Raw genomic sequence first — 26,087 nt, 5'->3', positions numbered from 1 at the left:
GTGTAACCGCCGCCTAAGAGAAGAGAAAGAGCCAACCCCAAGCTCGCGCGCTGAAGCCCGGTCTCATCGCTTGCACATGGAAGAGTTGTGAGGAAGAAAAAACTCGCCTCTCGAAATTTAAGCGCGCACAGAGGTCTACTCGCTGGGCTGCCACGCTCATTTGTTGCAGACAGCTCCCAATAACTTTGTGAGATGCGAGACTGGATAAAGCAAAGCACACTATCTCTTTTGCGTGCTGTGCGAGATCTCGGAAAGTCTACTAATGAGAAACATTGCGATTTGGCCGATTCTGATAGCTTAATTCAAGCACTGCGGCAAGAGGTATCGGAGAGCTACAGAAAGCTTCAGGAAGCGAAATCCGATAAACTGCCGATCCACAATTTCCCCTAGGTTTTGATTAGATAGAAAACCTAATTGTATTATGTTTACGCTGCAATGAATAAATATTTACATTAAGCTAAAATACAATAGAAATAAACTTAGACAACAAATTTATAATACCGTCCCATGATACTTGCAAAGCTAACACGTCACACTCTCACTACTATTGATGCACTATTCAGTCCAGACTACCTTGTCATAAAGGTACCCTGACTGTTATGGTTCTTTTTTGATGGCGCAAAACAAAGTACGTAGAATAGAAGGTAAGGGATATCTCCTGTGTATACACACGGAGAGCGCATGTGTTACACACACAACGAAGTTAGTAATAACAAATCCTCAATTAGTTCGAAGTACTGAAGTTTTTTCAATATTTCTCGATTTTAAAAGTTCCAAAAATCCTGAAAAGAGACAAAATCGCAAGTCGTGCCGACGGTAAACACGATAATATACCGCTTTTTCAGTGCAAGTAAGTTTTCATGTGGTTTTTTATCGATTTCATACTGAACAGGTTTTGTTTACTTCAGCGAAATGTTGAAGTACCCAGGGGTACGACTAAAACGTCAAATCCCTCATATTGCCAGTGTACCCAATATTGCTGCGGTTCACTGACATTTTGGTTCTATCAATTACTGTTGTTTACATCTCGGTCCGGTTATATAGTCGAATAGTGGCTAACTTTAAACTCCATGTTAAATGTGAACACCTCCATGTGAAACCGAAATATAAGAATCGCTCATGCAGTTAGAATAAAGCAGCGCATTTTTCGATTTCAATCCTCGTAAATGATATGTTGATAAACAAATGACGCCATATTGATTTTGATTTTGGGTAGCCTATATTCAATTGATGTCTAACCCCTGGAAGTACCACGTCCCGCGATGCCGGAACAGAATAATTTCGAATGAGATAAACTAATCGGAGATATTTTCAGCTATCCCATGCATTCGCTCCATGGATCGGGAACGGGAACGACACTGCTTCGATATAACCTCTCAACACATTTGTTTATCGGATTGCATTATTTTTATAGTACAGGTGCGATAATTTTACAGTTTTAAATTTTAAAATAATTAAGTAAACTGCTATTTCATCATTTCGAAACATTTTTGGAGACAGTTCTTGTATTATAATTTGAAAAATTAAAAAATGTTCAAATTTATTTGGATTCGATCGATGGTTTATTACTATTTCTTGCTTTTTTCCTTTGCCTACCACACTTGAACAAAGCAGGGAGTAGACTACCTTCTTATTCCACGTACTTTGGGCGCAAAATAAAAAAATAAAACAACAATGACTTCATAGTGATATGAGCAGCCAAATAATACAACGATATGTCCATACATGTACACTTGCCGAACTTACATTTGAGAGCATTGGAGACTGCAGAAATATAGAGTGTGAATGTTTTTAAACGCGATCGAATAGTAGTTATAAAATGAAAGGTATTAAAAAAATATTCTGGGCTATATGGTTTCATTATCATCGCACGTTATAGGATACTTATTTTTGATCGTGGCATCGATTCTTACCGCATACCCTTTACGAGCAACCGCGGTCAGCGATGACGAAATAATCGATCCAAGTTGGGAGAAACCAGATGCTTGGTCTCAATATGAACGCCAGCAACGATTACAGCTAGCTGCGAAAGCAGAAGAATGCAACTGTCCGCCGATAGTGAAGTGCGAACCGGTGAAGCCATGTCCCGTTCAACCTAAAGCGGAGCTCTCCCCTACCGACGAGAATAACAGGCTAGGAGCTGTATTCTATAAGAAATTTGTTACCCGTCTTTTCGCTAGAAACCAGCTTGAGAATGACAAGGAATCCGGTTTCCTGCTGAGAAACGTGCAGTTTAAAATCACTCCCCTGCAGATGAATCAACTGACTCAGGCAAGCTCAGCCCATGAGATAGATGGCATAGTTTCAAGCATAATGGAGCAATCGCATCATGGCATTTATCAAACAACCGCCGAAAACGTTTTTTGGGGTTTGAGGGCGATGTATTCAAGTATACGCAACAGTGTTTTTTTTTTTTTCCTTTTTGTTCCAACGGTGGGATTATTAACGGGTTTCTTTGTTGTGAAGATTATGTCCCGAGTTATGCACGTACATCCGCTGCTTGTAGTATTCCTAATGTTCATCGGCGTAAGCTATGCAATATCTTTAAATGATTGTAACCAGAAGTTGGAGATGGAATCGCTAGCGAAAATGATGAACCCTTGTCAGCAGCGACATGCATCGGGAGGTGGATTTCTAGGATGGATGCAACGGTTTTTCGGCGAAGACACCGAAGCAAAGTGTCGCGAACATTTACGAGAAACAATGGGAGCATCGACGAGAACCTGTGATCCGTCGGAAGTGTTTGTTGAAATGGTAGCGAAGCTGCACTTAAAATATCTGGAAACGTTTGTGTACAAAATGATTAGTATTTTCAATGAAGCTAGTGCCACTTCCGGAATGTTCGGAAAAATTCTTATCGGATTGTTTTTGCTTGTTTTGGTGTACATTCTAATAACACATGGGCTGAAATATGGAATCTACGGGTTTTCTAGTTTTCTTGCTACTTACATAACTGCTCCCGGGAGAACACCAGCGGTTGGTTTAGGTGGACAACAAGCATATGCTGCACTCCCAGTTGGCGAACAACAACAGCTGTCGGCGTCTACATCCCAGCCACCATCGGTCAATTTCCATATTAATGTAGGCCGAAAGTCTAAAAAATTTCCTCGCTTGGAACCCAGTAGAATAGAGGATATCGCCAACGGCAACGATCAACCGATGGCTGCGCTGAAAATTACTGGTGAAGGCGCACCAAAAAAAGTCGAAAATGGCTCTGGAGACGGCCAAAAGGAGCAAACCGACAGTGAGCATACGAGTGAACTCGAGTCGGGCGACGAAACCGTTGAATTTAAATGTAAAATTGCAACGATTGGAGGACCACCGATAGAGTCACATTTATAGAACCCCAGCAGATCGCTAGCAACCAATGATACATTAATGTCCTTATCGATCAAAACGACAATTTTTTAAACGTACAGTATTTGTTGTTGGATGAAAATAAAGGCATTTAATTTTATGTATTTCCTTTGCGTTTTAAAGTAATTTGAATTTAATCAAGAATTCGTCGGCAGTTGTAGTTCATTGAAAAATCTCAAAAAGAGTTTATCTAATCTTATCGATACTGTTCGATGTACATTGCATAGCATTTTAGGAGGCACCACTTGAAAACGAAAAGCAACAATCGCGCTGGAAATATAACACTTGAAACTGACGTTTCAGGGTTTCGGCAGTATATCAGACTTAGCCGAGAAGCATTTAAAAATATTTCGGATACAACCGTGTTCCAAACAACTTTCAGAAACACAGCTGCTCCTGCAGCTTTGAAATTAGCGGCCGTTTTGAATCTTCTGGCTTCTAGTCGTACCAATTCAATGTAATGAAGGAGAAAACTCTTTATTTAGTATGACTCAACCAACAGTATCATCAGTGTTCAGTGAAATGATGCGACTTCTGGAAAGAAGCTTATGCGATTATGCGAAATGGATCGAAATGGATACAACATCGTTTAATGGAAATGAAAGCAATATTTTATCGACAAATTCAAGATACCCGGTGTATTGATGGTACTCATATACCCATCTTAGGCCTACGAAAAATGAACAAATGTACTGCAAATGTAACACTTATTGTATTTCTTTGTGATTCCATAGTGCTGAAATAAAAGTATTGTATTTATGCTTACATACTTGTACAAATAGACGTCAAAACCAAAGGAAATGCAATTGAAATTTTCTTTGATGTAAGGTTTAGTATTAAAATCAACGTTTCACTAGCATTTTCCCATACGACGATCTACCATTTCTTGTCGAGACATTTGTTCTCGTTTCGAGTTAGAAAATGCCCGAACACAATGTTACGTAATGTCAAACTTTGCTCGAAACTCTACTACTGTCTTATTAATTTCGCTCTTCTCGAGCTCGCTTCGAGATTCATAATGGCAAAAGTGGTCGAAACGAACAAAAATCATTCGTTTCGAAATGCCCCTTATGTAATCTCGAAAAAAAAAAATTTTCGCCGACCTTCTGAGCCTGCATTTAAAGAATCTTGAAAGATTTTCGAGAATCAAAAAATCTAAATTTGAGCGCCTTGAGGCACTCCTAAATCATTTCCGATTGAGCTAAAACTTTGCACAGGTATTTTTTTTGGGGTCAATAACCAAAATGTACATGGTCGGTTTTTGAAATTTTACATGACCATTTTCGCTGCACCCTAATACACACACACACACACACTCCATTCTCATAAATTAAAGCTGTTTGATTTTCTATGTGTTGGTTGACAAAAAATTGTGTTAGTCTACAAAAAGTTTGGTTCATTACAACACTCCGATGTATGAAAGTGGAAGCTTTAAAATGATGTGTATGCCATCTTCGTGCATTGATTTTTTCACGAAGATACAGCATTTAAAAAACGCCTACTAATTTCGACTTCGCACTCTGTTTTTTTTTTTTTTTTTGTCGAGTGTAGTTTTTTTTAATTTAATTTCAGTTGGTCGCAACCAAGATGGTGGAGTTAACAGGTGGCTCGTAATTTACACTATTTAGAAAAGACGTATGAGGAATGGCAAGACGAAAAGTTTGGATTTGTTTATGTTATTACTTACGTTGGTATGGTTACACTTGATTTCGTCGAAGGTATTTGAAGCAGTATAATAAATAAACAGTTGTCGTTGAAAATAGTAACCTAGTAACCTTTATGCATATGCTTCCGCCAGCTGGCTCGGCTAATGTGATTCAGGGAGTGCTTTGATCGTGGAACCGCCACTGGCGCATAATTTGCAGCTTTGTTTTTTGTGCTGGTTCATAACGACAATCAACCGTGCCGGCGAAACTGTAGTCAATGTTTAGTGTTGTTTGGATACCATCTATGTAAATAAGTTCAAACTTACGGGATACGTCCGAACGGCAATTCTGACATTACGTTTTACCTTCCACTTCACTTTCCTTGGTCGCAACGTACGCCGGATACAGCAAACCGTTCATGAACTGTTCAAATAACTAGTTCACCAAAAAAGAGTGAACGAACGGTCGTTCTTTTTCACTGGGCAACAGTTCACATGAATTGCTTACCCAATTCAGTTCAGAACAAACTGTGTACGATGACCGCTGGCGGAACTGTGTATACAGTTCAGAACGAATTGACCGCTGGCTGAACTGCGCATACACTGACCCAAAAAATTGGTATATATGACGATTTTTTTGGTAAATATTACCAATGATTAGTAATTTTTTGCAATACGAACTATTCGTACATATTACACAAAAACAATGGTAAACAAATGACAAATCTGCCAGTATGACCCACTATAAGCGGTCGGTTCAACGTTGGTTTAACATATACCCTAAACACATATGTAATTTGTTCAACACGGGGTCATTTGTCAGTCCAAAGTCGGTTCAATTGTATTTTGATCGGGTATAGAATCGTAATATCTTCTTTTCAATTGTAGTGAAAACAAATATTTTTTTAAAATTTATTGTAATCAATAAAAATTATAAATAATTATTTCTATATTGTTTAAAAAAATGGAACTCGAGGAAGAATCGGTCGATTTGATCCGTCAGGTCAGCTGGTGTGTTTGCATCACCAACTGCTCGTATCAACACTGTACCCCCGATTTTCAGCAGCCACTGTTCCGTTACTACTATTGCTACCGGCATTATTATACACCCTAACCAAGAGCGCTTGTACCACAGATGCCGGGGCTGTGATCGCAGGTTTTTTGAAGTAGCCTATGCTGCTGGTAAAACAGTGGATGAACCGGGTATTTGTTGCTTCTGTAACACAACCGTACATCGGGAGATTTTCCGTGGTGGTACCGCAGGAGCAGACAGAAGTTCTGGTAGTTTTTTTGTTCCAGTCCAGCTTATAGAGCAGGAGTTCCATTATTCGCAAGTTGTTTTCCATGTTATACACGACTTGACTGGAAAAAATAAACAAACGCCTTAACATGTGTCAGTCAGGCAATGCTGGCACGTATGCTTACTTAATTTTAATTTTAATTTTTTTAATTTTCTCTCAAGGAGGACGCATTGGAATATGGCACCACACTTGTATCAGTATTATCGGCTCCTCTTTCAGTCCCGCTGATACTGCATTTGGAATATTCGTATCAGATGGATCATGATGTACTTGAGCGTCATGTTGTGGTAAATTGGCGAATCCTGGAAATGCAAAGCCACTGCTACCGCATCATCGGTAATTTCTGTGTGGACAGATACATGGATAGTTAGTAAAAAGTTATATAAAACAAGTAACGAATATCCTACTTGAGGCTACGACGAGTTTGTCGTAAAACATAACTGGAATGATCGGATCGAGCAGCTCCCGTAAGAACTTCTTTAGCACCGTGGCTACACACTCCGGTGAGTAGCAGCTCATATCGGTGTTGATTAGTTTTTCGTTGAGTGAGTCACGCAGTTCGGTCGTACGCTCGTCGTAGTTCGGCGGCGTCGTTCGATACAGCTTGTACAGATCCAGGTTCAAGTAACACATCGCTTTCTGTTCGATCTCGTTGCAAAGTATTATGACAATCTGCGGCGCCGGCAACATGGCCACGTTAAACTGCTGGCGAAGACCAAGCCCAAAGACCTGCTAACTACGGTTGGTCAACTTTACCGTCCGACTGATGTATCAGCCCCCGTAAGTACTGCTAACACTTATCACATTTAACCAGCTTGGAAAAAGAATAGTCCACTAAATCATGCGGGTGTTCATCGACCAAGTTATCACCATCTTCGCCGGTTAATCATAGCACGATACTTCCACCCCCACTAGTGGTTCGCAAAGTACCACCACTGTGAATTGGTTTCTCTGCGCTATGCGCGATTAGGTGGACCATATGTGAAAACCTACAATACAGCAACGAAATAAAATAACAAACGTTGATATGCAATGTTTAAAAATTATTCAAAAGAACTTACCTTTATTGTTGTTATCAGAACGGAAAAATTGAATTGATGACAGGTAGTTTTTCGCGGTTGCCAGGGATCACAATTGTCAAAGCTACCTATAACGCACAGTAAAATATACCAATCGTTGGTAGGGATGTGTATTGCATCTGACATTTATTTTACTAACGGTCGGTAATATTTACAGAAAATTTGTACATTCTACTAATGTTTGGCTTACCAAAGATTTGGTAGCTTATTTTAGTAATCTGTTTTCTGGGTGTACAGTTCAGAACGAACTGTGTATGGTGATCGGTGTATAGGAGGAAGGCGAGCGAACGAGTGATAGATTAATGCTACTGCAAGGTAAATAGTCCTCAAATTAACGAATGGAAACAAACAAAAATAAGATGTTGATATTTTCGTCGTCTTAAATTGGATTGTTCGATTATTTAACAAACAAAGTTTCAATTTCATATTTTTAAGTTGAGGGTAAATATTTCAAGATTTAAAAAAGTTAAAAGCGAAACGATTCAGTCTTTTTCTACTGCAAATCAAAATTTGTGTCGCTGATATGAAATGTTCTTATATTATATCATATTGTGCTCGATAATTTCTAGAAAGTCGTTCGCGTTTTGGTACAGTTTTGCTATAGCAGTCATTGCAAAACATCGTAAGAAAAGCAGCGCAACGCTAGTTTGTGCTGAAAAGAATGAATCACGGCTCAAACTAAATCAAAATTCCAAAATCATAATGTGAGGTATTGTGACATACCTGGTAATATGTACACACCTTGGTCCACTCGTGTTGTTATGACAGTAGTATTCGGACCTATGTCTATTCGCTATTTTTGTTGATCGAGTGTTCAGCTTGTGTTCGTGTTTTGTCACGGTTGCACGCAGTGATCCCCGATTTTTGAAATTAATCGTTCATCCACTAATCGAATACTTTTCAGCAGTTTGTTATTCGATACGATTAATCGCCCCAAATAATCGATTAATCGTCATACTGAGAGAAATAATTAGTTAGACTAATATCTCTCTTTTGTTAGAAAGCCATCTGGAAACAAAAAAAGTGTTCATTTCGCCTGAAAATCAATTATTATCTTTTACGTTCCCCTAAACTCGTAAAGGAAGCTCAATTCGCGTTGACGGCAATGAGCTTCGTTTACGAGTTTAGGGGAGCGCCAATGACAATGATTGATTTTCAGGATAAAATTGCAGTGATCGTACTTTTTTTTGCTCTGGGCTTGGATCGATTAATCGACGTAAATTGTTCGTTCGCTTCGATTATTGGTTGTTCAGTATTCATTCGATTAATAATCGATTTCTGTAGGAAGTATTCAATTAATCGATTAATCGAACGATTATCGGAGATCACTAGTTGCACTCTCTCTTCTTTCTCAAGACATCCTACAGTTTCCTCCACAAAACATGCTTCACCTAGTTTGATTTTCTATTCTGCTAAGATATTTTTAACAAAATTTGGACATATAATTATTTGTTAACAGCATTTTATGAATGAACAGAACAGTCCTACATAACATCTCACACTTTTTTATACTTGCTTTGGCATATCACTCTAATGTACGAAAGAGTGAGTGATCTGCTCAAAAGAACTAGTTCACTTAAGTGAACGGTTCATTCAAGTGAACGGTTTTGCCCATCTCTAGTTCAAAATAATCGTGTTTTTTGGTAAACAAACTTTCGACTGTTGTTTGTGTTTGTGTGAGTGACAGAAGAACTGGGCTGACATACCCACACCGACACAGATTGTGCAAATCACAAACAATTACCGGTCTCCCTTCAGCTGCTAGCAATAATTGAGTGACACTTCCGTCCTCGGGAGTGCAAATTGTCAGACCATAAGTGATTTATACTTTGATTCTTTTTTTTCGACACAATTCAACGGTTCCCTCGTCTGGGCGTCAATCTTTCTGGCACGGTCCTGATTGTCTAGATTTCAACAATTCGGTTACGGTTTCATAAATTACGAAATAGTGTAGAAAAATGCCTCCGATGGTGGCGAAAGTGGCGCCCGAGGCGAACAAGCATCTGAGCGATATCACGGCTATTGTGTACTGCCAGGATCATATTTTCACTTCCGGCGGTGATGGCAAGATTAAGGTGAGTTAAATGGATATCATTTCTCAACATTCCAATAGCAGAAAACATCAGCGAAGTGGATTGGTTTTATTTGCAGTCAAAGCCGTTACATATTTGGGTATAAATTCGTCACTGAAATAGATGTGTAAATATTTTGATGGCGATTCATTTACTTTTTCGAGAGGTGCGCATGCGTTCAAGTACGAACATTATATAGCGTCCGATATTTACCCTCGAGAATTTTCCGATCGGATATTGTACCATTGTGTTTTGGGATTTATATATCCCACGAGCAGGATGAGCCATTGGTACAACCGCATTCCAACGTTCGCATTTATGTTCAATGAACAATATGAATAGAACTCGCAACTCTAAGTAGTAAGTAGGCGTGATGACGGAATGCTGACGACTAATTTACAGGAGAGCGGGATCAAATATTACAGGCTTACGTAAAGTTTCCAATGCAATGTATTTCTCCTCTGAAATATCAACAAATTTAAGGAACCCGTAAAATACTTTAAACATTTTAACTATCGACCATACCAAGAAGGCTTTCTTTCCTTTTCGAAACAAGTGAAACCAACATTACTTACCTCATCTAAGATAATGTTTTCTTGCGCTTTTTGAGACACTCTCTGTTGATGCGATTCATTTTATCGTCAAAGTATTCTGGTTTCTTCATTTTCACCCCTCGACATTTGCTCAGACAGAGATCCTGTGAAGAAAAGCCTCATCAGTTCCCAAATCTTTAATACAAGGCCAACAAAAAACCCACCTCCAAGTAGCGGCAATTTTCAACAAAACAATAAACCGCCCGATCAGTCAGGGCGCCGTTTTTGAACAAGTTCAATATTTCCATCTCTTTAAGCATTGTTGCTACTATTCTCGCTGATTCGTCGTCAAAGTGACGACACTGGGATGCATTCAACCAGGTCAGATTCGGACACTTACTACACAGCAGCTCCCAACCCACGTTTGTGATTTTGTTGCACATCGAAACACTGATACTCTTCAATGCGGGATTATCGAAGCTGGTCAGGGCAAGATCGGTGAGACCGTCGCATTTCTCCAGCACGAGGTCTTTTAGTTTTTTAAGATTGCTGATATGCGTAGTTCCAAGAAAAGCCCGCTCGGTGACCTGTTTGCATTTGCTCAGATCCAAACTTTCCAATGCGGGTAGCGACAGGAATATCAACTGAACCGTCGCATCGGTAACACCCCTCTCGCACTCACTGAGGTTCAGCGCCATGAGATTAGGAAAACTCACTGGGATTTGCTGAACTGCTGCCAGCGGCAGTTCCTTGTAGTAAATCCCGAGCGATTTGAGGTTGGGTATGTAGATATGGTTGAAGCAATGCTGGGTGAGACCCATCGTGTTTCTATTTTTTGTAAGTACTAGATTTTTCAACTTGCCCAGCTTTTGCAAGTGTTCTAGTCCGCTATCCGAATTGCGTGACATATCGTAATAAAATTGCTCCAACAGTTGCAGTTTCTCGCAGATAATTTTCAGGTATTGATCGTTGTTTGCTTCTAGCGATGCCTCGATTGCTATTTCGAGCTTCTTAATCTTTGTTTGCTGCGCTAGGAAGTCGTAAAATACTTGATCGTTTTTATGTAGTTTCAATTCACCGATCACGACCTTTTCCAGCTGCAGTTCGTTATCATCGAATACAAGTTTCTTCAATGTGGGATCATTGAAACTGTCTACCTTGAAGGATTTCATCGTCTTCTTGTGCTGTTGCACAAGTTTAGCTACAGCGCTCACCTGATCCCATAAATCACTGTCCGTGTCTCCGTACATTTCGTTTACAAACAGTTGTATCTTGAGCTTGCCCAAGCAGCATTTGTTGTTCGACAGGCTGCTGTAAATGTTGCCGGATTCGAAGCGTTGTATTTCGTCTTCTGGATATTTGAAGTTGAATTGTTTCAGCTTTGGTAATTGTAACATGAAATCGGTGTCTTCGCCAGCAAAAGTACACTCTTCAACTTCCAGTAGCCTCAGGTCCGGTAGCATTTGCACAAACTCGAAAAATCTTCGTCGCTCTAGCTGACACTTGCAGAAGGAAATCATTTGGATTGAGCCCCTGAGCATTACCAGCAACCGGCGTAGAAGGTTGATGAAGCGCTCATCCTCGTGTATGATATCCTTCCGACAGAGACTTCGTTTCGATTTAGCAACATCATAGAACGGTATCGATGTGAATCGGAGGTTTTGATATATACATTGACTGTTTATGAACAGCTGCATTGTTTTGTAAGAGAGCTCTTTTTTGAAGTGAAGCACCATTTTGGACATGAATGCCGACCGCTGATAGACATGGTACCAGAGACGACAAACTACGGACGCCTGCTTCAAGTCACTGTAGCGAAGATTTTTGAAGATTTTCTCCAGGATCTGTGAAATTCATCGAATCAAAGTTAAAACCACTAGAGAATTATATTCTTCATTGTTCAATTTACCTCAACGGGTAACGATTCCATATTGTCTGATTTCAGGTTTGGACCAAAGATTTAACTCTGAAGAAAGAGATAGATGTGCACGAGGCCTGGATTTACGCCATGGCGGCTGACTCGCGGGGCCGGATATATACCAGCAGCTGTGATGGGACGATTCGTTGTCTGGAAAATCCTCTGCAGTCAGACGCAGTGAAAGAACTGCTGAAGTGTAGTGATGAAATTGAATCTCTGTTTGTAGATAGCAGGGATAATCTTTATAGTGGAGACGATAAGGGGATTATCACTATGTGGGTGGAGCACAGGATCAAGTTCAAATTCAACCTAGTAGAGCAGGTGCGATCGATGGCCATCCAGAATAACTTCATCTATTCGATTCGGGACAATGATCTCACTATAACGGAATTACTCGAAGGTTCTTCCACCGGTAGGTATATAACGAAAGCGAGCATCCCAGGAAAATGTCCCGTTGTGTTATGTGGAACCCGTTCAAACGGGGCCTACAGCAATGTAGCTATTGTAACGCGAGATGGTTTAGGTGTCACGTTTATCAAAAACAATAACAAAGAACAATTTCCAGTGCTGTGGACCAAAGAGGTAACTTGTTGAATAAACTACTTTTGCTTGCAACGATTGAACAGCATTATCCCACAGAATGCTCACAACATGATCATCAATTGCTTGCTGGGAGCGGATGAGCTGTTGTATACCGCAGGTTACGATGACTCCGTGAAACAGTGGACCAGTTTGGAGAAAGAACCAAAAATCGTCGCTCAAGTGAACGCTGGTAGTGGGTGCATCAATGCTATCTGTCTGGGACCGGATAAGTCGACCGTCTACGTCGGCGGAAGCGATGGTATTTTGAAGGTGGTCAAATTTTCCTAATATCCGATCTACGCTAGCAGCGACAGCAGAAGGCTGGAGAGCAGCTGGAAGTTTCGTCAAAAAGTGCCATCAATCAAAGATTAACCAAAGGTGGAGAATTTAGCGTGAAGTTTTTTAATCACTGGCAAGCTACCTGATACTTGTCGATGAATTTGTTTGTGTTGTTGACTCGATTGAGATTATGATTGGGAATAAAATCAGTTTTTCACCCGGTATTGTAAGTAGTTGACTCTAGATGAATTGAAAGAGTAATAAAAATGCCGGAGTTCGCACTTTTATCGAATATTTTTGTGTGACAGGAAAGAAGCAATTTGAATGAGTGTCATCCAGAGCTGTTTAGATTATTAGAACAAAGTTATGCATAAAGTTATTCCGACGGGAGATTAAGGCGCATAATTGGCCGTCGTTTCTCTTTACCCAGAACTAAAACGAGACTGGAGCTTTCTTTTTCATTGAACCAAATTGAAGTCGGTGACCACCCGTTTTAAATTTGATATTCTCACATACTCCGTAACTAGGGATACGATCCGTACTCTTTTTAGAGTACATGTACTCTTTTCCAATAAAAAAATGAGTACTCTTCTTTTTGCAAAATAAGCCCAAATGTACTCTTTTTGACTGTCAAGTTTCAAAACTAAACAAAAATTGTTATAAACGAATTGTTTTTGAATTGAACTGTACATATACATTTTGCAGTAGTACATTTCATTCCAAAACAAACATTCACTTGCCCTTCCCCCCGAACGTGTAATAAAAACCATTCTCGCACCCACAGTCTGACAGTTCATGATTGCGCTTCTTCGGAATGTTGTTTTAATGTTTATTGGTTTTTAACTATCGTTCGCCTGCCTGCTTTCTTTTTCGCTGAATACCGAAGTGAAATAATTGAAATTTATCCGAAACTATCTCCTTGCACTATTGTTGTACAATCGTTTAATCGGTAAGTATTCTGTAGGATCATATTCGTTGTGAAACCAAATTTCATTGCCTATTTTAACTTCATCATGTCCCGCCGGAAGAATGCGGACGAATCTGATGTCTTTTGTGAGGTCTGCCAGAAGAAAATTTCCATCGCAAACAAAGGACGAACTGATCTAACTCAGCATTTAGCATCAAAAAAGCACCAGTTAAATATCAGAGCAGCAGGTTCGTCTCGAAAACTTTCGCAACTACTGGTGGTACAAAAGTCCCCGCTCGAGTTAAAAATATTGGCAGCTGAAGCCACAATGGCATTCCATGCCGTTCAGCACAACTATAGCTACCTGAGCTGTGATTGCGGAAGTAAGCTGTTCAAGAAAGTGTTTCCTGATTCAGAGATTGCCGGCAAATTTGCATGTGCAAGAACTAAGACTGAGGCTATAATCAATGACGTTCTGGGACCACAATCAATCAAACTACGTTTGGAGGAGATGCGAAGGCTGGCCGTTCCTTTCATCGGAGTAAGTACGGATGGAAGCAATCATGGGGCGATCAAAATGTTCCCCGTTCTCGTTCAGTATTTTCATCGTGAGAAGGGGATCCAACATGTGCTGTTGTCGTTTGAGTCATTGGAAAACGAAACCTCGATCCGTATCTCCGAGCTATTAATAGAAAATCTGGTGAAACATGAACTGCTTCGAAAGTGTGTTGCATTTGGTGGTGATAGCTGTAATACTAATTTCGGTGGGGTTGGTCGCCGAGAACATAATGTGTTTCACCATATGAAACAAGCCACTCAACGTGAACTTGTGGGGTGGGTTGCCCTGCACATTTGCTGCATAACACCGCTCGTCATGGATTCGATCGTTTGGATGTGGATATTGAGGCTCTGGTTTTGAAAATTTATGGATATTTTTCCGTATATACAATTCATACGGAAGAGCTGAAGAAGTTCTGTTCATTTGTGGGCACCGAGTATAAAAAGGTGTTGAAGCATTCGAAAACACGATGGCTTTCCCTTATGCCCACCGTTGAGCGTATACTTCATTTGTACGCAGCTCTAAAAAGTTATTTCAAATCAATTGACAGTCCTCCGAAGCTCCTGGAGATTTTTTTTGAAGATGACATAAATGAAGCGTATCTATGGTTTGTCCATTCATTAATGTCAATGTTTTATAATAACATAAAGAATATTGAAGCGGCAGACAACAGCTTAATCGAAACAGTTTGTACAGTCGACAGCGTGCGCAAACAACTTTCGGATAGGTACACTCAGCAGTTCATTCCTCTTCAAGTAAAGAAAATTTTTCGAGACGGTCTTGATTCGAAGCGTTCAGATAGAATCAAAAAGTCGTAACTGTCTAAATTATTTAGACAAATGAATTGGTCACTTCGATGAAGTAAAAGTCTTTCGCTGGATGCTGTTAGATAAAGTACCTAAATGGGACATTGTTGAAGATAGCTTGGAATACCTATATGAAAAAGGGATCGAAATTGATGAAAGTGCCTTGTTCGATCAGGTGTCGAATCTTTCTTCATTTTTTGAATCCAATGCTGAGGATGAGAAATTCAAAGATTTACATGTCGTTCATAAATGGACCACTTATTTTCAAACCATCGTTCCAAGTTCGAGCACAGAACTGTTAAAAATCGCTCAGTTCTTGTTTGCCATTCCCAGTCATAATGCCACAGTCGAGCGCTTATTCAGTTTTATGAATAGCTTCTGGTCTGATGATAGAAATCGTTTGCTCCCCAAATGTGTCGAAGCATTAATAATGGTAAAATTTAATTACCAAATTGACTGTGTCCATTTCTATGAAATGATTGAAACTGACTCATTGTTGTTAGGTTGTGTGAGGAGTTCAAATAAGTATAAGCAGTAATGCTTTGTTTTTTTTCTTTAAGAAAAGAAAAAGGTGTTTAACTTGACAGAATAAAGATATATGTTGTATCCAAAAACACGTGTTTTTTTGTTGAGAAAAAAATGTACTCTTTTGTACTCTATTTCAGAAATACAAGTATGTACTCTTTTGTGGTATGTAGCATATGGTAACCCTATCCGTAACGCTCATGACTCGGTAATTGTACCATTGCACAGAGTATCATCATTAGGCACCTTTCTCTGGTTGAAACCAGAGTATCCATAGGCACTTCTTCAACTTAACTTCATCGTTTTCTATTTTTAGTCTCTAACCGTGCAATCGGTGGAACACAGACGGCTGATTCTTCTACGGTTTACTTCCTTACAGATACTGACAGGATCAGAACTGGCGACAGCTACTAAGAGGCGCGATGTACTTTAATCAGTGGCTCATATGATCACTGAACGAGATGGTTACATCAGATCCAGTCGAAAGGTTGTTTTCTAGAACTGGCGCTAAAACCAACAATCGGTTTCGACTAAATGACAGTCGGTTGGCTTGCATGAGTTCGCTGAGTTGCTGAGTTGAATTTCTACTCATGTTTTCTCAATTAATTTATTTAATTCAATGATTCTATGACAGCATAAGGTGAATGCCCTGGAAAATGCTTTTTTTCTGAATTTTAAAGTTTGTTTGATCATAATGGTGAGGAACAATACAAAGTGCTTTTGATGTTCGAATAGAAATACGAAATTATTATTCCGTTTAACCTTTCTATACTCATGCATAGGTCTGACCGAGGGTAAATGGGGTGGCTGAATTAAATGACTATTAAAACTAGATTATGTTGAAGAAAAAATATTTTCTGTAGTTTTTTCATTTAAATATATCTTTTTCTTTAAAAAAATACAAATAACACCTAAAAATACACAACAACAACATCACAGGGGCACACAGTCTGTGAGTATATGAATTACGATTTTGCGCGCGAGTATAGGAGTTAAAGAGAAGTCTACTTAGTATAGAATAAATAGATAAACGGGAAAAGGCCTTGTAATTTTTGATCCTTACGCAGTTTAGAAAATCGATTCATCAAGATTGATATTTTTATAAAGATCGCCCAAACAAAATGTTTCGACATGATTTCACATATTGATCAAAAAGTTTCGTCATACATTTGCGACGTTTGGCCCTAAAAAAAATTCGCACAAGACTGGTATCGGTAGGAGGTCCGTAATAAAAGATCCTTTCTTCCTTTAACGCAAATCCTCCATTGCTTTAAAAAAGTTATACTTGGAAGTGCCACTCAGGAATACAATCGAGTAACGTATATGACGCAGCCAATAGTCTCTTGTGATGGCAAAATTTTCCTTTGGAACGTAACGAACTGTTTTGTTTGTACACAAAAAATAAGATTCGCGTTTCTGGTATACAACGAAGTGATTCTCCCATGTATTGCAGAATTGGAATTGTCAGCACACCAAGATTATAACATCTAGTCATATTACCTGTTCGTTGCCATTTAAAAATTTTATCAGATCAAAAAATGAATACATTGCTTTGAACCTCAGTAAAGGACGAACGAAACGTGCACAGTCAACATTGAAATTATTTTTATGTTTGCATACACCCGTCATCAACGTATTTAGAGGGCTACTAGGTATGCTATAACAGTTCTCGCATCAGTTCAGTAAATAGCGTGCAAAATTGTGTGAATTGTAAAAAAAATTAAATTTTCGTCCTGTATGGTTTTGTGCTGTCCACATACCACGTGGGGGGCTGTCCACATACCACGTGGACAGAAAAAGCACGGTTTTAGACTCCCCCTCCCCCTCCGTGGACAAGCGTGGACATTTTCATACCCCTACCCCCTTTGTCCACGTGGACATTTTTCCTTTTTAAATTAAAATAATTAAGGAAATAACTGATTTGCGCCTAAATTCCATTTTAATTCCATTTAAGTTGTTTTTATTTCAAATTTTACTTGCTGTACCCTGTACCTGCTTTGTTGTGGTTCTTGTACGGTAGAGAAATGTGTGGCATAACAAAGCACATGCTTTTTTGAGTTTAATTTTGAAACACTTGTGAGTATAAAACATTTTTGGTTTTTCCATTATCAGCGAAGACATAAGGCGGCGGTGACATTGGATGCAGAAAAGTGGTCGTACGAATTGTATGCAATAGTGAAAGTAAACAACCACATTGAGTTGTATTGGTGTGGTTACATTGCTTTCTCCTTGCTTCGTTCGAATTCGTCTGCTTCTATAGAACAAAATTGTTTGTTTCTATTGGCGATCTAACGTACAAATATACACCTAGGCGGCGCTGCGGTGAAAGTGATGATGGTTTTAAATTTTGCCATGTGAGCTTATGGAAGGTTTGTAGTTCTTTCCATAAATTACAATGTTATAATCATAAAAGATTATTTGATTGCGATGAGTTTGTAAGAAATTTAATTCTGCGCAATTTTATATATAACATGTTATTTATTTACCTCTTTCAGTAGTGAAAACTATAAAAAATGTTGACAATGGTTGAATTAAAGAAGGAAATTCGAGAGCACAATCAAACACAAGTAGAAAATTGCACAATTCCTGCATGTGAGAACTACCTTGAAAAGCCCGGAAGTAAAATATACGTGTTTTAATTTTGAGTTTTAGGTTACATTAGCATCATTTTCTTAGTTCAAAAACAAAATCCAGATGTCTCACCGATCGTTTACGTTTTGCGTTAGATCGCCAATTCGTACAATCATATTTTCGTGCGTACTCCTAGGCAATGTCACCTTACCCTAAAGGTTATCTGGTTTGCTAACACGGAAACACGCAATGTACAGTTAACCAGGTGAGGAACAATCCGCATCTGAATATAAACTACACAACTTCAAAGATTGATCTTGAGCTTTGCTAATTGAGATTGCAAGATCCAAACGAATAGAAATAAATGGATTCAAAATCATTTTCAAATACATTTTTAGTTCATGATTTTCTAAACACTTGCAAAAAGAATGTGTTGATATCACATAGACGCCAGTAATAATCCAGTCAGCTTGATTATTTCGCTTTCATTTGATTCATATGGAATTCCAGTAGAACATTTTACTACAGGATATTCTCGATCGAATGAAAAGTTATCCTTTCATTTTTGATTATGAATATTTAATGACATAACGATCGCACAACAAATCGAAGGGCAATTGTGGAAACTTGAAAATGTTCTATACAAGATCCAGTTATTGCTTTGACAAATGCATTGTTTTATTTGTCAATTGCATTGTTACGGTGTTACAGTGTTACTCAAAATTTTAGACGAAACAAATCTTTGCCCACTCCGGAATATGATCGATCACAGTGAATGCCGATTCATTTTCACTCTGGATTTCCGATTCACCTTTTGGTCGGTAGCGCAAGCAAAACCTTTTCCGCCATAGTTCGGAAAATTTTCAGAGGGTATTGAAGGTGTTTTAAAATATTTTATTATTTTTCAAATCCTTATGGTCCATTCTGCATTGAGCGTCTAGATGACTTTCAAAGTGCTTGCGGGGAAAAATGACATCAGACAACTTACGATACATTGATTCCCAACTATGGAATTGAGCTCAAATCTCAACTGTGAAAGTTGAATTTTTCTTGAAAATAATTTTTTGCAAAAAAATAGAATACTAGGTCAACTGATTCAAGTTTGACGACTAGTGGTGCATGGATCATTTCACAGCAAATCTAAATATTAATTCCTAGAAATTGACGGAATTCCAATACTTTGAAAAATTCTACCTTTTCGAAAAGAGTAATGCGAGAAAATAATTTTGCACAACATTCTGCATGAAAAATTATAGACATTGTTATCCTAACTGTTCTCGAGATAGAACAAAATCTATAGAAAATTATATTTGATGAAAAAACCATATGTGTAATATCATGAAAACTTAACCATTATGGAATCGTTTATTCTTTATAGGTTTGAGCTATGAACGTCTATACACAGCCCGCAACTATAAAATAATAGGATCATACAAAATAACTCTGTCGCTCACAGTTTACATGAGTTATTTTCAGAATATAGATTTCAGTGAAGAAGTTCAATGATATTAGTAAAAATATATGAAGCACTCTCAGGCAGCTCAATCTGTTTATTGATAAATAATACTCAGTAATACTCAGGATGGGCGGAAAGTTTCAAAATTCTTGAATATTGATCAGTTTTTATTTAATTTAGAATGTATCGGTGATTGTATTTGAAAAAAAAATTATTTTTCGTGTCCACGTGGACATAGTCTATATCCCCTCCCCCCTCTCCGTGGACAAGTGTGGACATTTTCATATCACCTACCCCCCTAAAATTGTCCACGTGGTATGTGGACAGCCCCTTACTGCGATAGTTTCAGAATTGCAGTGGATTTTGTAAATCAGTATAAAAATTATGTTTTTGGTACTTTTTTGAAATCGATGCATAAAATTAAATAATTTTTTTCGTCAAAGTAACAAGTTATCCTTAGAATTTATTGGACTTTTCAAAACTTCCTTTCGATTTGCGGTGAGATGACTGTTTATTGAATAATTTATCATCAAAGATGAAGAGGTAGTTTTATATTCAAACTGGAATATCTGCGCAGTTTGGCAAGGTCATACAGGAACGTTCTAGGAACCAAATGAAAGCTGGTTGATGATGTTAATTGGATTTGCCATTGAATTGGTTCACAAAAAAAATTGTGTCAGTCCAGAAAATCTTTGAAAAAACAGGAAAAATCGATTTTTCATTTCTTCCCAATATTGTTGCCCGCTACACACACCAAGATAGAAATATGAAATATGCCCCGTTTTGATTGGCCCGATTCACGGTTTCCCCAACACAGCCATCAAAACTAAGGTACCTGGGGAAATTGGCTTGGGTAGTTGGTAAGTTGAGGGAACTTTTGCTCCTACCGACATGTGTTCCCTAACACAGGTAGTGATCCCCAATTTTTGAAATTAATCGTTCATCAGCTAATCGAATACTTTTCAGCAGTTTATTATTCGATACGATTAAGTGCGATTCACATACAACATACACGTCACGTTCACGTCCCATCACGTCACGATACGTCAATGATTCTACCATGCAATTCCCATGAAAACATTCACATACACCAGCAACGTAACGACCCGTCAGCATACGTTCAACGAAAACGACCGGCAGGATTTGTAGAAAAGAATAATTGACGGAGACGGACGGCTCGTTTGGTTTTTGTCTGGGCTTTGTGTCTCGGCTTTTGTTTTGATTTGGTTGTACAGTAATTTACATCTAAATCGACATTAAGCTAATTTAACCGATCTGTGATGCAACACGTTTAATTAGACATTTTTACCTCTAATTGGACATTTTTGTAAATATTGATTTCGGGGCCCAAATTATGGCCCCACATTGAAAGTCGCCACCAGTCGCGAAAGTCCAATTACTGGTCAAAATCGACTCCAATGCGACACTGAGTGGTGCCTCAGCATATCGTATTATAAGTAACTTACTGTACTTTTTATGCCAACATATCTCTCAGCTCCAAATTTCGGAGTGAAAATCATTCGCGACTAGTTGAGAGAATTATTCTATTTATTATTATTGTTGAATAAGGGTCGGACTACGGGGTTTAAGCATTTAAATAATGGAATTCAATGATTCTCATTGAATTTTAGAAAATTCGAAACTGATTTTAGGCATGCTGATTTGAATGAGTGCATTGCAATTCAAAATTGTTGTAGGTGGCGACACCATGAATAAAATTAATTGAATCATTCGTTTGGCATTTGACATGACGGTGCTGGTGGAATCATTGACTGCATGTGTGAATTGGTGGAGACGTTGACGGAACGTAGACGTTCTTCTCCGTAACGTGCTATGTGAATCGCACATTAATCGCCCCAAATAATCGATTGATCGATTAATCGTTACACTGAGAGAAATAGTTAGACTGATATTTGTCATTTGCTAGAAAGCCATCTGGAATCAAAAAAGGGTTCATTCGGCCTGAAAATCCATTATTATCTTTTACGCTCCCCAAAACTCGTAAACGAAGCTCAATTCGCGTTAATGGCATTGAGCTTCGTCTACGAGTTTAGAGGAGAGTCAAGATAAAGATTGGTCAGGATAAAATTGCAGCGGCCATACCTTTTTTTCTCCGGGTTTGGATCGATTAATCGACGTAAATTATTTGTTCGCTTCGATTATTGGTTGCGCATTATTCGTTCGCTTAATAATCGATTTCGGGTAGGAAGTATTCGATTAACGATTATCGGGGATCACTAAACACAGCTATCAAAACCAAGGTGCCTTTAGCGCGATTCACATACAACATCCACGTCACGTTCACGTTCCGTCACGTCACGTTGCATCAATTATTCTACCATGAAATTCCTATTGGAGCATTCACATATCCCAGCAACGACAAGTCGAAGTTGCCGTTGCCGGTGTATGTGAATGTTTGCATAAGAACTACTTGGAAGTATAATTGACGCAACGTGACGGGACGGAACGTGAACGTGGCGTGGATGTTGTATGTGAATCGCGCTTTACATTACATAGCGTATCTTCAAATTCTTTACTTACACAGCAAATATGTTGAGTTCAATTGAATTCTAAAATTGTTTTGTGCCTATTCCTCTACTTTGTTAATGCGCACTTCCATATCACAGATGAAAGCATCAGTAGGGACTGATAAGCTTGAATCGTGCGTGTAACTTTATGCTAATTATTTTTTAGGAGGAGCATCTATTTGTTCGGCATTTTTGATGAGGAAAATTAACGCGGTTTCTGAATTAAAATACGGTAATAGTTATTACTTTTTAGTTAATTTTTTCCCCGAATTCACTTTTATGAAAAAAAAAAACAGACGGAAAAATGGGTTTGAATCAGTGTAATTTAAAAATTTGGTAGATTTAAGTGCACTACACATACAACGTCCCGTCACCGTTTTGCCGACATCAATGGCGATTGATGGTGTATGTGAGTGCTATCATGCGATTTCCATGGGAGAATATTTGACATTTCATTCGTTTACGTTGAATTTAAGGTGACGGGACGTTGTATGTGTAGCGCACTTTAATGAGCAAAATGCCGTGATTCTGCACGTTATTATATCTGTTGAGTAATTTTCATGAACGATACAAAAAATATTGCTCACCTGTAGTATATGACAAATCACGTTGAACAGTAATTAGCACCAAGATGGTGGAGTTAACAGGTGGCTCGTAATTTACACTATTTAGAAAAGACGTATGAGGAATGGCAAGACGAAAAGTTTGGATTTGTTTATGTTATTACTTACGTTGGTATGGTTACATTTGATTTCGTCGAAGGTATTTGAAGCAGTATAATAAATAAACAGTTGTCGTTGAAAATAGTAACCTAGCAACCTTTATGCATATGCTTCCGCCAGCTGGCTCGGCTAATGTGATTCAGGGAATGCTTTGATCGTGGTACCGCCACTAGCGCATAATTTGCAGCTTTGTTTTTTGTGCTGGTTCATAACGGCAATCAACCGTGCCGGCGAAACTGTAGTCATTACGTTTTACCTTCCACTTCACTTTCCTTGATTAGCACTGTGCCCTGTGGTTTTACCACTAGCTGATGGCGAAAATAGAAAATGCTAAACCCTCGTTCAAACTCGGTTGCTGTCGTGTAGTTTGACAACAGAACACTAGCTACCCCTCTTCTTCCAACAGCCAACCCACAAACGAATCATTTTGGTCCAAATCATTAGTTTTTTCAGCTTGCGGCTTTTATCTTTTTCATCGGTCGAATTAAATTCTTCAATAAAGTACGCCACTTACGTTACGCGTGACGAATCCCACCGTTTGGCGCATAAGAATGTGGACCCGCCGGGGTAAGGAAAGTGGCTGGATTTCGCTGGTTCTGTGGCTGTGCAGTCTAGTGATAGTGGTACTAACGGAACTGCCCCGACCGCGGGGTGTTTCCATCTCGCGTGCTAGTCTGTACCCAGCCAACGCTGGAGGAAAATTTGTGTGCCTCGATGGCAAGAAAACGATTCAGTGGGAGCAGGTTAATGACGATTACTGTGATTGTGAGGATGGGAGCGATGAACCGGGTACCGCTGCCTGCCCGGATGGTGTATTCCACTGCACAAATGCGGGCTATAAACCACTGAACTTACCAAGCAGCCGGGTAAATGATGGAATATGTGACTGCTGCGATGCCTCCGATGAGTACGCGTCGAAAGCCACTTGCGTCAATGTCTGCAGTGAGCTCGGCAAAGAGGATCGTCTACGGGAAAAGCAACGCGCCGAAATGGCCAAGATGGGTCACCAGTTACGGACAGAGATGAGCCAGAGGGGGAAGGCTATGAAGGTAAAATGTCTTTGTTGTGAAAAGTGCGAATACACAATGTATACATGCAAATACCTCTCGCAGGAAGAACAACGTCTGCGTCTCACGGAGTTGGAGAAAGCTAAGGTCGAGGCGGAAGCCCTTCGCAACGAGAAGTCCACCATCCGAGACGAAGCCGAAGCGCTGGAAAATGCGGCTCTCAAGGTATGTATCATTGAACAGTATCGTGCCTCTGAAAGATCTATTCCTAAGAATAACCATTTGCAGGTCTACCGAGATCGTGAGGAGGATGCCCGCAAGGCGAAACTGGATACGGAAGCGATGAACAATCGTGAGGAGGCGGAAAATACTTTCCGCAAGTACGACTCGAATCAGAACCAGCTGCTGGAAGTCGTTGAACTGCAAACGCGAATCGTTTTCGACAAAAATCGGGACGGAGAGGTCACCGTCGATGAGGCTAGATTCTTCCTGGACGAACACGACCAGGTCGACTTCGAGACATTTGTTACGCTGTGCTGGCCCAAAATCAAGCCATTTCTGATGCTGGATTCGGGACTATTCAAACCTCCCAGTGACTTGGACGAGTTAGAGAAGGAAGAACATGAGCCGGAACAGTACGAACCAGCGGAGGAAACTAAACTGCTCGGGGAGCAAGAGCAAGGCTACAGTTTGGAGGGTAGTGAGCCAAATCTGCACTACCAGACAGAAGAGGAAAATGGTGAGCTTGAGCAGGAAGAAGAAGAAGATGAAGAGGAATTGGACGATCAAGAGCAAGAAGTCGGTAATGGTCAGGTTGAGAAGGTAGAGGAACCAAAGGTAGAATACGATCCGGAAACTCAAGAGCTGATACGAAAAGCAAACGATGCTAGGAACCAATACTCGGAAGCCGATCGTCATGTTCGCGAAATTGAGGCAGAAATGAAGAATATCGAAGAATTACTGAACAAGGATTACGGAAATGACGAGGAGTTCGCTCCGCTGAATGGGGAGTGCCTCAGTTATGAGGATCGCGAGTATGTCTACAAACTGTGTCCTTTCGATAAGGCTACTCAACAACCGAAACATGGTGGGGCAGAAACTAGGTAATGCGCATTTTTCTAGCGATTATTTTCATGCATTTGGTAAAATATTGCTTCTTCATCTAACATACACACAGATTGGGTACTTGGGAGAAATGGGACAACAGCGAGTATACTGCCATGAAATACGCCAACGGCGCCACCTGCTGGAACGGTCCGGCCCGTTCTGTTCTCGTTCATCTAGAGTGTGGTTTGGATTCAAGAATTACGTCTGTAGCGGAGCCCAATCGATGCGAGTACGAGTACCGCGTCCAAACACCAGCCGCTTGTCTATTCAAGGAGAATGGCAACAAGGACCATCAGCATGATGAGCTTTAAGCGATTAGAATAGAAAACAATTTCTCGCAAAAAAAACCGAAAATTGATTTATTTCATCAACAAAATTGAAACAGCGAATAAATCACAGAGCAGGTGGTAGTTGAGGATCGATGTATAATTCATTAGTATTCTTTTTTTTTCATTTCACGAGCATAGTGAGGAGCCTACATTGTGCATAGGTGTATTAATTGGTTGATTAAATTTTAGCAGAAATATTTGAAGTACTGATAGCAACAGCAATTCGTCTCAGGAAGGTGGAAAAGCGTGCAAAGATGTAATTTTAGTTCACCATAATTTTGGATACACATTCCTTCGTATTATCTGGTTTAGTGGTAAATGGAGCCGGAGGTGTCCATCACTGCTGTGAGTAAAAGGATTGGAAAAATGAGAATGGTTTGGCTTCTCGCGCTATCGTCTACTTTCTGGTGTGATTTTTATATCCGAAATGTTGAACTGAATGCGAATAGAATAAAATACAATCGTACAATACCCTTGGTTTCATTGAATACCTACTAATATTGGGCCGATTTTAGTTCAGAGTATCCGGCCTCGTACTTAACAGAATAATATTCACCACCCTCTCCATCATGCTTTCCGTGTAAATAGAATATCATATATATCTATATATATCATATAGATCAAAACAGGCAAAATCCTCTTGCTGCAGATATGAATTATAGAACGCGCATATGAAGCATATGTTAAGGCATCAATGCGGTCCTGAGGCTTTTTGCAGTTATTCAACCGAAAAATTTGATTCAGGCGGATGAACAACAACTGGAACAATTTGCTCGAAAGTTGTCTTCATTCCACGAAATTCGA

The 26,087-nt window shown here is 39.4% G+C and overlaps 5 protein-coding genes across 7 annotated transcripts; 3 read left to right on the top strand and 2 right to left on the bottom strand.

Annotated features, from left to right (window-relative positions):
* Window positions 1-1,662: 1,662 nt before the first annotated feature.
* Window positions 1,663-4,116, top strand: LOC129775389 (uncharacterized). Its single transcript, XM_055780088.1, has 2 exons — window positions 1,663-1,826; window positions 1,880-4,116. The coding sequence occupies exons 1-2, from the start codon at window positions 1,820-1,822 to the stop codon at window positions 3,340-3,342; spliced, it is 1,470 nt and encodes a 489-aa protein (XP_055636063.1). The 5' UTR covers window positions 1,663-1,819; the 3' UTR covers window positions 3,343-4,116.
* Window positions 4,117-5,900: 1,784 nt separating this feature from the next.
* On the bottom strand, window positions 5,901-7,437 carry LOC129762021 (uncharacterized). Its single transcript, XM_055759970.1, has 4 exons — window positions 7,365-7,437; window positions 6,711-7,292; window positions 6,428-6,646; window positions 5,901-6,364 (listed from the first exon to the last, which is right to left on the bottom strand). Exons 2-3 carry the CDS (start codon window positions 6,991-6,993, stop codon window positions 6,519-6,521), a joined length of 411 nt encoding a protein of 136 aa, XP_055615945.1. The 5' UTR covers window positions 6,994-7,292; window positions 7,365-7,437; the 3' UTR covers window positions 5,901-6,364; window positions 6,428-6,518.
* Window positions 7,438-9,125: 1,688 nt separating this feature from the next.
* Window positions 9,126-13,053, top strand: LOC129761790 (uncharacterized). The gene is made up of 3 exons (XM_055759563.1): window positions 9,126-9,457; window positions 11,933-12,487; window positions 12,545-13,053. The coding sequence occupies exons 1-3, from the start codon at window positions 9,341-9,343 to the stop codon at window positions 12,773-12,775; spliced, it is 903 nt and encodes a 300-aa protein (XP_055615538.1). The 5' UTR covers window positions 9,126-9,340; the 3' UTR covers window positions 12,776-13,053.
* On the bottom strand, window positions 9,505-17,199 carry LOC129761789 (uncharacterized). Of its 3 annotated transcripts, none has more exons than XM_055759562.1 (5): window positions 17,064-17,199; window positions 11,897-12,094; window positions 10,212-11,831; window positions 10,030-10,151; window positions 9,505-9,915 (listed from the first exon to the last, which is right to left on the bottom strand). In XM_055759562.1, the coding sequence occupies exons 2-4, from the start codon at window positions 11,915-11,917 to the stop codon at window positions 10,035-10,037; spliced, it is 1,758 nt and encodes a 585-aa protein (XP_055615537.1). In that variant the 5' UTR covers window positions 11,918-12,094; window positions 17,064-17,199; the 3' UTR covers window positions 9,505-9,915; window positions 10,030-10,034. The 3 variants fall into 3 exon arrangements, with proteins under 3 accessions (XP_055615537.1, XP_055615534.1, XP_055615536.1); XM_055759559.1 differs by having other exon boundaries at window positions 11,897-12,121; window positions 17,064-17,187; XM_055759561.1 differs by lacking the exon at window positions 17,064-17,199 and having other exon boundaries at window positions 11,897-17,033.
* Window positions 17,200-23,215: 6,016 nt separating this feature from the next.
* Window positions 23,216-25,752, top strand: LOC129769084 (glucosidase 2 subunit beta). The gene is made up of 4 exons (XM_055771107.1): window positions 23,216-23,889; window positions 23,953-24,072; window positions 24,136-24,950; window positions 25,025-25,752. The coding sequence occupies exons 1-4, from the start codon at window positions 23,392-23,394 to the stop codon at window positions 25,263-25,265; spliced, it is 1,674 nt and encodes a 557-aa protein (XP_055627082.1). The 5' UTR covers window positions 23,216-23,391; the 3' UTR covers window positions 25,266-25,752.
* Window positions 25,753-26,087: the final 335 nt, after the last annotated feature.

The sequence above is a fragment of the Toxorhynchites rutilus genome, chromosome 1, assembly GCF_029784135.1.
Source record: "Toxorhynchites rutilus septentrionalis strain SRP chromosome 1, ASM2978413v1, whole genome shotgun sequence".
Taxonomy (NCBI): Eukaryota; Metazoa; Arthropoda; class Insecta; order Diptera; family Culicidae; genus Toxorhynchites; species Toxorhynchites rutilus.
The sequence above is the reverse complement of the archived record's forward strand: the minus strand, read 5'-3'. Positions and strand labels throughout refer to the sequence as shown.

Excerpts from the sequence above, each read along its gene's own strand:
- LOC129761789 (XM_055759562.1), bottom strand. The coding sequence starts at position 11,917 with ATGGAATCGTTACCCGTTGAG. Across the intron at positions 11,832-11,896 it reads TGGAATCGTTACCCGTTGAG|ATCCTGGAGAAAATCTTCAA; the intron begins GTAAATTGAACA and ends TGAATTTCACAG. Across the intron at positions 10,152-10,211 it reads AAAATTGCCGCTACTTGGAG|GATCTCTGTCTGAGCAAATG; the intron begins GTGGGTTTTTTG and ends TTTTCTTCACAG.
- LOC129761790 (XM_055759563.1), top strand. The coding sequence starts at position 9,341 with ATGCCTCCGATGGTGGCGAAAGTGGCGCCCGAGGCGAACAAGCATCTG. Across the intron at positions 9,458-11,932 it reads GCGGTGATGGCAAGATTAAG|GTTTGGACCAAAGATTTAAC; the intron begins GTGAGTTAAATG and ends GTCTGATTTCAG. Across the intron at positions 12,488-12,544 it reads CAGTGCTGTGGACCAAAGAG|AATGCTCACAACATGATCAT; the intron begins GTAACTTGTTGA and ends ATTATCCCACAG.
- LOC129762021 (XM_055759970.1), bottom strand. The coding sequence starts at position 6,993 with ATGTTGCCGGCGCCGCAGATTGTCATAATACTTTGCAACGAGATCGAA. Across the intron at positions 6,647-6,710 it reads CAAACTCGTCGTAGCCTCAA|AAATTACCGATGATGCGGTA; the intron begins GTAGGATATTCG and ends CTGTCCACACAG.
- LOC129769084 (XM_055771107.1), top strand. The coding sequence starts at position 23,392 with ATGTGGACCCGCCGGGGTAAGGAAAGTGGCTGGATTTCGCTGGTTCTG. Across the intron at positions 24,073-24,135 it reads TGGAAAATGCGGCTCTCAAG|GTCTACCGAGATCGTGAGGA; the intron begins GTATGTATCATT and ends AACCATTTGCAG. Across the intron at positions 24,951-25,024 it reads CATGGTGGGGCAGAAACTAG|ATTGGGTACTTGGGAGAAAT; the intron begins GTAATGCGCATT and ends ACATACACACAG.